Source organism: Lepus europaeus, chromosome 5 (assembly GCF_033115175.1).
Source record: "Lepus europaeus isolate LE1 chromosome 5, mLepTim1.pri, whole genome shotgun sequence".
Taxonomy (NCBI): Eukaryota; Metazoa; Chordata; class Mammalia; order Lagomorpha; family Leporidae; genus Lepus; species Lepus europaeus.
In genome coordinates, this window is record NC_084831.1 from 118,180,994 (window position 1) to 118,192,968 (window position 11,975).

Below are 11,975 nucleotides of genomic sequence, written 5' to 3' on the forward strand. Positions count from 1 at the left end.
TCTTGAGTTCAAGTCCAGGAAAAGAGACAAGTAAAAACACAATTATAATACAGGGTGACACCTGCTGCGATAGAGGTAAGAACAGTGTTCTGGGAGGTAGTGTAAGAGCATTAAGATCTCTTAGGGTGGGCATTAGGGAAGGCATCCTGGGAGATACCACACTTGTGTTCTACAGGACAAATAGGAACAGGTGGGAAGAGGGGGCAGGGGCTTTCTGGGTAGCAAGAAGAGCATGCGCGAGGGCAAGAGGCATGTCATTGTGGCACTGGCTCCTGCTTGGCAAGGCCAGTGCTACAGTTTGGTTATGGTCTGGGACCCCCAAGGCTGCATGTGCTGAAATCCTATCCCCTTGTGAGGTACCAAGAGGGCTGCTCCTTAATGTGACAAGGTGTTTAGAGGTGGGGTCTTTGGGGGGTGACAAGGATTGGATGAAGTCATCAGGGTAGAGCTGTAGGATTGAATCCTGGTGGTTTCACAAGAAGAGGGAGTGATACTTGCAAGCTTGCCTTAAAAATTCTGTTCAGTGCCAGGGTGGAGGATGGAGCGGAAGAGGCCACACTGGCACGGGGAGAGTAAGAGAGTCTGCTAGGAGCTCGCATGGGGCCCTGCTTCCCAAAGTGGAGAGACCTGCAGCTGGCTTGTTTAACAAAAATTTTAAAAATGGTTAAAATGGAGATTCATAAAAATGATAATATTTAAATATTTAACTTAGAACATATATAATTTCCAATATCTACTACATTGCCTTTCTTGCTTAAATCCCATTCACAATGATTTTCAGTTGTGTGTGTGTGTGTGTGTGTGTCTAGATTTTAAAGATACTGGCAAGGCCATTTGAGTGAAAAGTCTTCCTATCTTTTAATGAAGTTTTTAAAATTTTTAAAACAATTTTTAATTTGTTTGAGAGGCAGAGTTATAGAGAGAGGGAGAGACAGAGGGAGAGATGTCTTCCATTTGCTGGTTTACTTCCTAAATTGGTGCAACAGCTAGAGTTGGGCCAATCCAAAGCCAGGAGCCAGGAGCTTCTTCCAGGTCTCCCATCTGGGTGCAGGGGCTCAAGCCTTAAGGCCATCTTCTACTGCTTTCCCAGGTGCATTAGCAGGGAGCTGGATCGGAAGTGGAGCAGCTGGGACTAGACCTGGTGCCCATATGGGATGCTGACGCTGTAGGCGGCGGCTTTACCTGCTATGCCCACAACGACAGCCGAGCCTTCCTTTTGGTTGAAATTGCTGTGTCTATGCCTGCAGCTGCTATTTCCTTCATCTCCGCCCAGTTCTAACCCCCCGGGGTCTGCTGCCTGCCCTCATCCTCTGCCGACTGCTAGCCTGCTCCTCCTCAGCCCGACGGCCTCGTATCTTCCTGACCATGCCTTTGACAAACAGTGGAGTCTCCACGATGTCCCAGAGTGGCTGGGCATGGGGATGCAGAGCAACTAGGGCACAGTCTGTACCCACCCAGGCAGGCGGTCTGAGTGCCCATGAAGTGGTGTGAAAGGCCCTCGCACAGGGCACAGCACGGGGCAGGGAGGCCTCGTCCGAGCCAGGGAGCTCGGCAGAGAAGAGCCGGGGACGTGCCGAGTGCAGCCATGGGCTCCCAGCAGCCAGGACGCAGGCTGGAGGTGAGAGAAGCACAGTGGGTTCTGGGAATTAGACTGGCATATAGAGAGGGAGGGGCGGGGCAGGGGGCTAAGGGGCTGGACTGGCCCGGTCTTACAGGCCCGAGAGCACCAGGAGCCCACGGCAGGGCCTGAGGCCGGACAGCAACCAGAGCAGGGGCTTCCGGAAGGGGAGAGGTGTGGGAGCAGTCAGGAGGCAGCTACAGGTCCCAGGAGAGGTAGTGCTGGCCTGGACACGGGAGGCTGGGGAGGTGCTCCAGCGAGGTTTGGGTGGAGACACCCATGGGCTCAGGGATTTGATTAGATAGGAGGCTTGAGGGGAAAGGAAATCAAAGCTGACATCTGCTTTTCCTGAGGTGGGGAACGGTGAAGAGGGGAGCCGGGAAAAGCCCAAGTTCAATCTGGGATGGGCAGAACCCAAGAAGGTGAGCTTCCTCTGGACCATTCTCCTGTGCTACACGTGTGTAGCAGGTGTCCTACACGTGACATGTGTTCAGTACGGGAGCACATGGCAAACAAGATCCATGCACCGCGGTCTCCCCTTACCCATAGTTTCAACTACCCATGGTCACTGCAGCTCAAACATCTAACATGGAAAGTTCCAGAAGTAAATAAGTTTTAAATACTTATTACAGTATAACTGTTCTAATTTGTTAGTTGTTGTTGTTCATCTCTCACTGTGCCTAATTCACAAACGGAGGGCCCTTCAATGGAGTGGGTGTGTGACGCAGTGGGTTAAGCTGCCATCCCACACCAAGTCCCTGTTTCAGTCCTGGTTACTTCACTTCCGATCCAGCTTCCTGTTAACGCGCATTCTGGGAGACAGCGAGTGATGGCGAAAGAGGTTGAGTCCCAGTCATCTACATGGGAGACCCAGATGGAGTTCTTACTTTCTGGCGTTGGCCTTGTTCAGTCATGGCTGTTGTGGGCATTGGGAGAGTGAACCAGAGTATGCAAGACCTCTCTCTCCTCTCTCTCACTCTCTCTGTTGCTCTACCTCCTAAATAATAAACTTTTTTAAAAAAGAGAGTGATAACTTCATTGACCATACATGTATTACACTTTTTTTTTTTTTTTTTTTTTTACCAAAGCCATGCACACATAGGAAAAAACATTGTACATATAGGGTGTGGTACCATTGGTGGTTCCACATCACTAGCTTAAACTGAGCGTGATGTTAAAGGGAAACCCACAGCTAACCATGAAGACCTTGACATCCTGAGCCCCCTACTCCTCGAACACCCCAGCTCCTTGTCCCCTGATGACCTCTGTCCTCCTGTCCCCCTCTCCATCTTCCCCAGTGTCTGCTCCCCCTTGTCCTTCAGCCCCCAGCACAAACATCACCTCCTAGAACAGTGTCCTCCCCATGCCCCCCTAGCTTGCTAGCACTGCACCCTTTCCTTCCTAGGCTGCATCACATCCGACAGGCCTTTGTCGATTTGTCTTCATTGTTTTCTGGGCCCCTGGAAAGCAAAGTGAAGCAACATCTTGCCCGCTTTGCCAGGTGTGGCTTCAGGGCCTCTGACCGTGCCTGTAGCAGGGATGGCTATTTAATGGGTAAACGATGGTGACACTGTCCATCGGGCTGACATTTGGGGTGCTTCTCCTCGTGTCGTTAGTCATGACATTAGTATGTCAGTACCATCCAAGGACGTCGTTACTATTTGCTATGTGGTTTCTGGCACCGGCTCACGTCCGTCTACTTTACGCCCCTCCCACGCTGCACCCTCCTTTGCACACACGTACAGACTCTTTAGTGTGTGTCATAAAAAAAGATACTGCTTTATTGTTTTATCACTGCCAGCAGGAGTGGCCTGTGTGGAGTGGGGGCTCAGGGCAGGTGTGGCCGTGAGGAGCGGGGAGGGCTGGCAGGCTGGCAGCAGCAGGGGTGGGTCTGCGGGCCAGCGCCACAGTGGCTTCAGAAACGCTTCTGGGGAGAGGCGGCCTTGACAAAGGAGTCATGGCAAGCCACGGCCAAGCCACCAATGAGATTGAGAAATTCTTGGAAATCCAGCTGCCCGTCACTGTTGAGGTCCAGTTTCTTCATCATGCGGTCGAGGACGCCGGGGTCCTTCTGGTTCTGCAAAGGTAAGAAAAAAAACTTTCTACTGCGTCTTCGAAGGTGCTGTCAGAGACACTGCCACACTCCAGTCTCTTAGGAGTGTGGGGTGCAGGGCAGGGCTCTTCCTGTTCTCCTGGTCCAGACACAGAGACATAGTCACAAAGGCAAAATAACCTGCCTTGGGGGCAGACCTGGACCTGCACCTGGCTTTTCTGCTCCAAGTTCAAGGTTCTTTCTGTGACATTGTGGGTGACTCGATTTTGATGAAATCAGGAACACGTCTGTCAAGGGTTGCACTCAACACCAAGACACAAGCGTATAAAAGCAGAGTGCATGCAGGTGGAAAGAAGGCGCAGGCCCTGCCCGGTCTCATGCCCTGTTCACCTGGGCCCCCAACACACATACACTCACTCACACACACACTCACACAGACACACACACTCACATATACATGCACTCACACACACACATACACACTCACACACACTCTCATACACACACTCACACACTCACGTACAGCCACGAGTTACACATGGAGATCTACACTGAAGTCTGAATCAATCGAGAAAGTCGGTGCCTTAGTTGCACGAGCCACGTTTCGAGCACAGGCACCCGTGGCTGGGGCTGTCACACTGGAGCGCGCAGGTCAGGATGCATTTGCACGAAGTTCTATTGCCTAGGGCTCCCCTATGGCCTTTGGGGTGGAGGAATAAATCTGAAAATGATCCCACAATGCCAACTACTGTTCCACCTACAGGTAGTCCCCAACTCGGGACAGTCCAGCTGAGGATTTTTTTTTTTTTTTTTAACTTTGTGATGGTGCTAAAGCAACATGCATTCAGTAGAAACCATACCTGGAAGTCAGCATTTTGAGCTTTTCCCAGGCCAGTGCTATGTGGTATGATCCTCCCTGGCGCTGGGCAGCCCAGTCAGCGACACGGGCTGACAGCTGGCGCTGCGTGGTGTACTGTACTACTCGCACTTCTCGGATGTTGTGTTCCGTGTTTGCACCCCACCGTGTCTACAAAACGCCCCTCTGTGTGCAAACTTTCTTACGGAACAGGCTTGGTGGGAGATGATTCTGCCCAACCGTAGGCTGACACGAGTGCTCTGAGCACCTTTAAGGCAGGCTTGGCTGAGCTATGATGTAGGCTGGGGGCATTAAATGCATTTTCAGTTTATGATATTTCAACTTGCGATGAGCTCACCAGGACGCCACCTGAAAGGTCGAGGAGCAGCTGTGCCTGCGCCAGTCCCTGCACGTGCAGCCTACCTACTGTGACCGTTCAAACACATCTATCTTCAAAGGAAAGGAGAAAATGCTCTTTAACAGCCATGCAGGGCTGCTCACGTGGGGCCTGGGGACGCAGCCTGCCCTGCACCTTGGCGGGAGTGAAAAGAGGCAGGGGCAAGGGTGGGGGGCAGGGGAGCGGCTGCTGAGCCTTTATCCCTGGCCCTTCTGCCAAGGGCTGTGACACGAAGGGTGTTCGGGGTTGGGGCCGGGGGCCCGGGAGCAGTACCTTTGTGAAGGCAGCCAGCTCTGTGTTCATAAAGGACAGGAACTCGGTCTTGGAGAGGGTGACGCTGTGGCCGTCCTTTCCAGCGTACTTCTGGAACACGGCGATCAGGGATTCGATGCAGCGCTCGGTCTCTGTGGGCCTGGACATTGCTGCCTGTGGAGAAGACCGCCTAGAACAGGGGGAGAGCAACAGGGTTCACGGCTTGGAACGTGCGACTAAGCGCAGGCAGAACTGCGCAGCCGCAAACCCACATGCGCGCCAAGCACTGTCCGTGGTCTGTTGACCCATTTTCTGAGAGTGTGTGGAGGCTGCTGTGATGAATGAAATTCCGGGTCTTTGAAAAGCATTATGGAATTCGTGGGCTTCTCACGTTTTCTGGAAGGACCGCAAATGGACAGCTTTGGTGCCGGGTAGAGATGCGGACTTTTCAGGTGCTCCGAAGCGGACGTGGACTGTGGGAGCTAGGAAGCGTTCGTTCTGCACGGGAGGAGCCGGGGCACGAGAAGGCGTCCGGCATGGTAGGCCGCCCCTGCCGTCCAGGCCCCAGGCCCTCTCCTGTGGGCCTTGCCCTTGGCTCCTTCTGCTTCCAGGGCCACTAACTCCCGCGGGAACGGCCCGCGGGCTTCTCCGGAGGCCACTTCACACCGGAAAGGCTCCGGTGGGGGCTCCGCACGGCATCTGCAGAGCCAGCGCGGCCGGCTTCACCAGCGAGAGCAGCACCCGGGCTGTATTCTGAGGGAGGGCACCGCTGCAGCCATGGGGCCATAGCATGCGACGCCTGCATCCACATGGGCTGCCTCGTCCTACTTCACACCCAGCCTCCTGCTAATGTGCACCCTGAGGAGCCGGCAGTGATGGCTCAAGTGCTTGGGTCCCTGTCATCTACATGGGGACACCCCCTCCCCCCATGGGAGTTCCTGGCTCCTGGCTTCCGCCTGGCCCAGCTCTGGCTGTTGCAGGCATTTGGGAGTAAATGAGCAGACGGAAGATCTTTCTTCGTCTGCCTTTCAAATAAAGTGGACATAAGTAGGTAAAAATCGAAAACAGGAAAATTGTTCAAGGGAAGTCTGCCCGGCTGGCTGTCTGCACCCCCTCGCTGCCGGGGACCTGGAGCCCCACAAGTGAGGAACTGTTGTGCTCCCCCTAGTGGACATGAGCCGCAGCTGCAGGTTTTCCGATAAACTTGACCACACCCTTCCTCTGAGGCGTTCTCTCTCGGCCTTAACAATGATTTATAATTAGATGGCGAGATTTGCAAGCTAACGTTTAGCCTTTAATGCGTCCCTTTCGGGGCCAGTAATTAGCACGTGCTGAGGACTGATCTGAGCACTGTTAGTGACCTGAGCACTCAGCGGGACAGCAGCGGATCTCTGCTTTGGCGGCCTTGCCCTCTCCGTCCCCACCGAGCTCCGTCCCCCGGCTGTGACGCCTGCTCCCCAGTGCCCCGTGGAGCCGCTGGAGCCCCTGAACGCTTCTGGGCGCGCGCGCGCGCGCGTGTGTGTGTGTGTGTGGGGTCCATTCCCAACAGTCACAACGCTCAAGAGTTTCCCCCCCAAAGGGAAGTTTTCCTTCAGGAAACAAGTGTTGGTATGCTCGGGGCTTGGCGGAGAAACACAATATTATGGCCTAGAAACAGACGTATTTGCACAATCTCGCAGGTGTGTCAGATCGCGTAGACACCCCGGCCGGCCGAGGAGCCCAGCCCTTCCGACTCCTTCTGCAGCTGTATGTGCGTCTTCTGCCCCCTCTCCCCCAGGTTTAAAGCGATCCCCCCTTTAATAATCTGTATTGTAATTTAGATGATTTCTCCCCTCTGGAAAACGGTTGCTACCAGCCACAAGGAGGGCATGAAAACTTCTCCGTATTTCCCCCAGGAAGTGATTCTCCAGAAAGAAGCACAGGATCAAGCTCCTGAAACGCAGCTATTCGCTTTGTGGCGCTCTGGGGGGCTCTGGAGGTGGTACCCGAGAGGCCCCGAGCCCGGCAAGCTGGGCCCACGGTGGAGCCGCGGGGCACCGGCGCTCTGCCCGCCTCACCGCGCCCTCTGCGTCTTGCTTGGTGTGATCTCGAAACAGGAAGGAAGAAACAACTGGACATCGTGAAAGAATGTGAAAAATGCACGCCAAGCCCTCCAGCTCCAGGAAAGAAAAAGAAAAACGCACACGAGGGTGCTCCCAAGTTTGCAGAAAAATGGAATTGAAAGATTAAGTTTACTCCGGCAGAGAACACTTTCGGAAATCTATGGAGAGTTTTTAAATTTTTTTTTTTCCCATAATACGCACGCCCCCTGAACCCTGGAAGGGCCTCCCCCAGCCGCCTCGGGAGAAGGAAGCCACGCGGAACCAAGACTGCCAACCGAGCGCATGGGGGAACGGGCGTGGCTGTGTTGCGACAAACTTTGTGCATGGACGCTGCTGGCGTCTGGCTTTCAGACAGTGTTCCCGGGTCTCGGCGCCGCCTTCTCCTCCCGCACAGGCTTACGTACGCGGCAGCCCTGCTCGGCCTGTGGCGACCCCCGCCCCGGCCGGTGCAGGCGCTGGGCGCACGGAAAGGGCGTTCACCGAGCGGAGCGGGCGGACCAAAGAGTGCGCGCCCTGGGCGGCGGCGCCGGGGCTGGGTTCCGCTCCCTGGGCCCGGGGGCCTGTGCTCCAGCCCCCTGCCCGCGGCCGACCGAAACCCCGACTCCCCCCCGCCCCGAGACTCCCGGCAGCGAGTCCTGAAAGGTCCCGTTCTACAGACACGGAAAACCAGTGACGCCTCCCAAACGCCAACCCCGGGCTCTAACTTTGCTCCCGGGCTCCAGGGGCCCTCCACGCCGCCCGCCCGGAGACCTCCGCCCTTCGCGGCCCCGGGCCCCAGCCCCCAGCCAGGCGTTTCTCGCCCCCAGCCCCGAGCCCTCCCCGGATTGCGAAAAGCGAAGACCCTCCCGGGCAGCCCTCGGTCGCCACTGCAAAGGGCCTTTGAGGGCTTCCTCGGTCCGCGCCTCTTCGCGCGTCCCCTCCCACAAGATTCACTCTTCCTGCTGCGGTTCCTGCCACGTCCGCACGGAGATCAAAGATGAAGCCTGGTGGAGGGGTTTGCTGAAGGCAGAGGAAGACGCACCCAGAGCGGGGCTTACCGAGCGGAGCTGCGCGAGGCGGGCGGCGCGGCGAGCGGAGCGGAGCGAGTGCGGGGCTGGGAGCCGAGCGAGCGCGGCGCGGGGCTGCGCCCTCCCCGCCCACATGGCTCAGGCCTGACTCACGCAGCCCGCCCCGCCCGCAGGTCCGGGCCCGCCTGCCCGGCACGCCCAGGCCGCGGTCCCCGCGGAGACGCGCTCCGTGCTGTGACCCTCGAGGATTTTTCACCTCTCAGAATTACAAGTGAGCTTCGGAAAGCCGGGCGTTCAGGCCACATGGGCAGGAAAAGGTGTCGAGACCGAGCGAGGGTCATGACTGCGCCCCCGCAGTGTCTGGGAGCCAGGGCCCTCTGCTCCCCGACACTGAAGGTACTGAACGAGCAGTGGGCACTGGTGGTTGGCAAGGAGTGCTGGTGACTTCTTCCAACTTTTCCCTAAACTGGTGACAGTTTAAAAAGACAAGACAGGGGCCCGCGCTGTGGCCTAGCTGGCATATGGGCACTGTTTGCGCCCCAGCTGCTCCACTTCCCGAGGAGCTCCCTGCTAATGCGCCTGGGAAACCAGCGGAGGACGGCCCAAGCACCTGGGCCCCCCCATCCCCATGAGAGACTGGATGAAGTTCCTGGCTCCTGGCTTCGGCCTGGCCCAGCTCCGCCTGTTGTGGCCATTTGGGGACTGAACCAGTGGATGGAAGCTCTCTCTCTCATTGTCTTTCCCTCTGTCTTTAACTCTGGCCTTTCAAGTAAATAAAATAAATTAAAAAAAAAAAAAAAGACGACAAAAATTTGCAATGTCAAAGTTGACCCGTGCTAGTTGGGCATGTGTCTGGGTGACATTTGCAGAAGAGCTGGTAGTTAAGAACCAGAGGCTCTGTGTTCTAATCCTGGGGCTGTTCTTGCACTGCAAGGCTTTTAACCACCCCCTGCCCCTCCCCCGCCCCTGAGCTTTCAGTTCCTTGTCTGCACATAGGTGACACTGCTTTTCCTGTTTCATAAAGTTGTTCCTGCTGTCAAGTGAAATGATGGTTTCCAGAGGGCTTCCAAAGCCGCAAGGGAGATGCGAAGGGAGTGTTGCAGAGTGCTGTAAACTGCTGCCTGTCTGCTCTGGACTCACTGAGCAGGTGGCCTGGGGTTTCCTGTGCCTGTTTATGAATCTGTTACAGCTGAGACTGAACCCCGAGAACTTACAAAGCATGAGACCGATGAGCTGGCAAGATTTTACTGAAAGATCAGAGATAGCTCTTGTAGCCACGCGTCTCCGCAACAGGGACCTTCTGAAACAGAAAGGCCGAAGGAAAAGAGCAAAGACCCCCAGGAAAGCAGCTGGGAGGGGCTTTTCAGGGCAGAAAGGAAGTGAACTGGGGGATTTATACCCTCTGGGAAGTGCGTGCAGGGTCCTCTAAGGAAAGTGCTCATCCTGTGCTGAGCTCTGCTGCTGTGTCTTTCCCACTCCTCCCATTTGGTCGGCTATGGTCCCAGGTGTGTTATCTAGGGTTTAGCCAGTCCTATACTGTGTGATTATGGTCTTGGGCTCCTTAGCTTACAATCACAGGTTTTTCTCTCTTACCCCTTCATTTATAGTTTCTAATTTTTAAGTTCCCCATTCAGTTTTTGCAAAACATATCTCTTAAGTGCCTGTAGCTGTGTTGCTTAGTAACCAGAGCAAGCTCTCCTGACTGTGTCGACCCCAGTCTTAGCTGTCTGCCCAAGACTAACCTAACCTAGCTTGCTTTCTCCTACCTCTATCAAACCCATTGAAAGTCCCACTGCTCGTCAGACTCAGTAATTCAAGATGTAACCTGTTTTTCCTAAATCTCTATCTCTGCTAGTGATACTGCCACTCTTCCATTATTCCTGTGAGGACATTGGAGCCATGTTTTGACTTTAAATCCCCTTCGTAACCACAAGTCTTACTGTAGCGGGATTTGTGAACAGAGAGGAGACACCAGGCCAGGAAGCAGTCTTTATTATTATTATTATTATTATTATTCTGGTATAAGGATCAGTTGGATTCATATTAAAAAAGACTGAGTCCAGAACAAAAAGGGGCATTTCCTTATATATCTTTGTGCCCCACATACATTTGATTGGCTATTCTGATGTTACATGAAGGTTATAGGAGTTGATACCATACTGTGAATGTGTACGTAGTTACTAGCGATGTTTAGTTCTTAATACACCTCATGTTCCTTCCACACACATACTAAGCCTCATGCTGCCTGGCAAGGGTTAATACCAGCACTCTGTGCAAGCAAACAGGGGCTGAAACAGCTACAAATAAACAGGGAAGCAGGTAATGACCATATTCCATTCTCAGGATAAGTTTTCTTTTTCTTTTTTTCCTCTCTTTTTTTTTTTTTTTCTGACCATGGGAAGGCCTTTACCACAAGTACTTGACACATTTCATTTTCTTTCTTGGCTCTGGCCCTCCTGTGTAAACCTACGTGCCCTGTTCTTATTTAGGTTTTCATTTGCTCTTTCCTCTAATTTCCTAACTGGTCTCTTGCCCTTGTCTGTCCCATTGACTGTTGAAAATATTTTCCTGGCATGCAGCTCTGATAAATTGCCTACTTAAAATCAAAATACAGGGGTCAGCGTTGTGGTGTTGGTGTAGTAGGTTAAGCTGCTATCTACAATGCCATCATCCCATATGGGTGCCGGTTCGAGTCCCAGTTGCTCCATTTCTGATCCAGCTCCCTGCTAATGCACCTGGGAAAGCAGTGGAAGATGGCCCAAGGGCTTGGGCTCCTGGACCCATGTGTGAGAATGGGAAGAAGCTCCAGGTAACTCTGACTTTCAAATAAAAAAAAATATTTAAAACCAAAATACAACAACAACAAAAAATACAATGCAAAAAACAAACAAAATGTCATCCCAATCACTTTTATCTCAAACCCAGACTTCTTAGCCTCTCTGTGGCTCTGAATAACCTCTTTATTTTTTTTTTGAAGATTAATTTTATTTGGTTTAGAGGCAGAATGACTGGGAGAGATAAATATATATTTTCTCCCATCCATTGAGTTACTCCTCAAATGGCCACAATGGTCAGGGGAAGCCAGGAGCCAGGAACCCCAACGTGGTCTCCTTTGTGGGTGGCAGAGTCCCCAATAATTATCATCTAGTGCCTCCCTGGATCAGCCGGGAGCTGGATCAGAGTGGCGTTGCCGGGACTTGAACCAGAGCTCTCATAGGGGATGCCGGTTTTGTAGGCATTGACTTAACCCTTTCACCCCATGCAAACCCCTGAATGACTTCTTCAATCTTAATGAATGAATGAATTTTTCCAGCTGTTCATTCAACAAATACCTGGGGGAATGAATGTACTACGTGCCAAGCCCAGAGCTAGGCACTGGAGATGCAAGCATGAATGTGAAATAGTGCTGCCTTGGAGCAGGTCTGTGGGTAGCCTGCAGACCTGTGTGGTGGCACAGTCCATGGATGGCTGCTGGGGTTCTTTAATACCTTAGTTTTATGTTTCTGTATAAGAGAATTTTTTTTTCTGGTAAAGGAACCCTAACTTTCATCTGATTCTCAGACAAACTTATGGTCAAAAAATATTAAAGAATCATCAGTCTAAATTATTCCATATTTAAATCATGGGCCTTCTATTCTGTGGTCCTTTTTATTTTTTGAAAAAGATTTGTTTATTTGAAAGGCAGAGTTA

General features: G+C 53.1%; 1 protein-coding gene across 1 annotated transcript; it reads right to left on the minus strand.

Annotated features, from left to right (window-relative positions):
* Positions 1 to 3,367: 3,367 nt before the first annotated feature.
* Positions 3,368 to 8,403, minus strand: S100A11 (S100 calcium binding protein A11). The gene is made up of 3 exons (XM_062192277.1): positions 8,316 to 8,403; positions 5,198 to 5,366; positions 3,368 to 3,695 (listed from the first exon to the last, which is right to left on the minus strand). Exons 2-3 carry the CDS (start codon positions 5,342 to 5,344, stop codon positions 3,534 to 3,536), a joined length of 309 nt encoding a protein of 102 aa, XP_062048261.1. The 5' UTR covers positions 5,345 to 5,366; positions 8,316 to 8,403; the 3' UTR covers positions 3,368 to 3,533.
* Between the last annotated feature and the right edge of the window lie 3,572 nt (positions 8,404 to 11,975).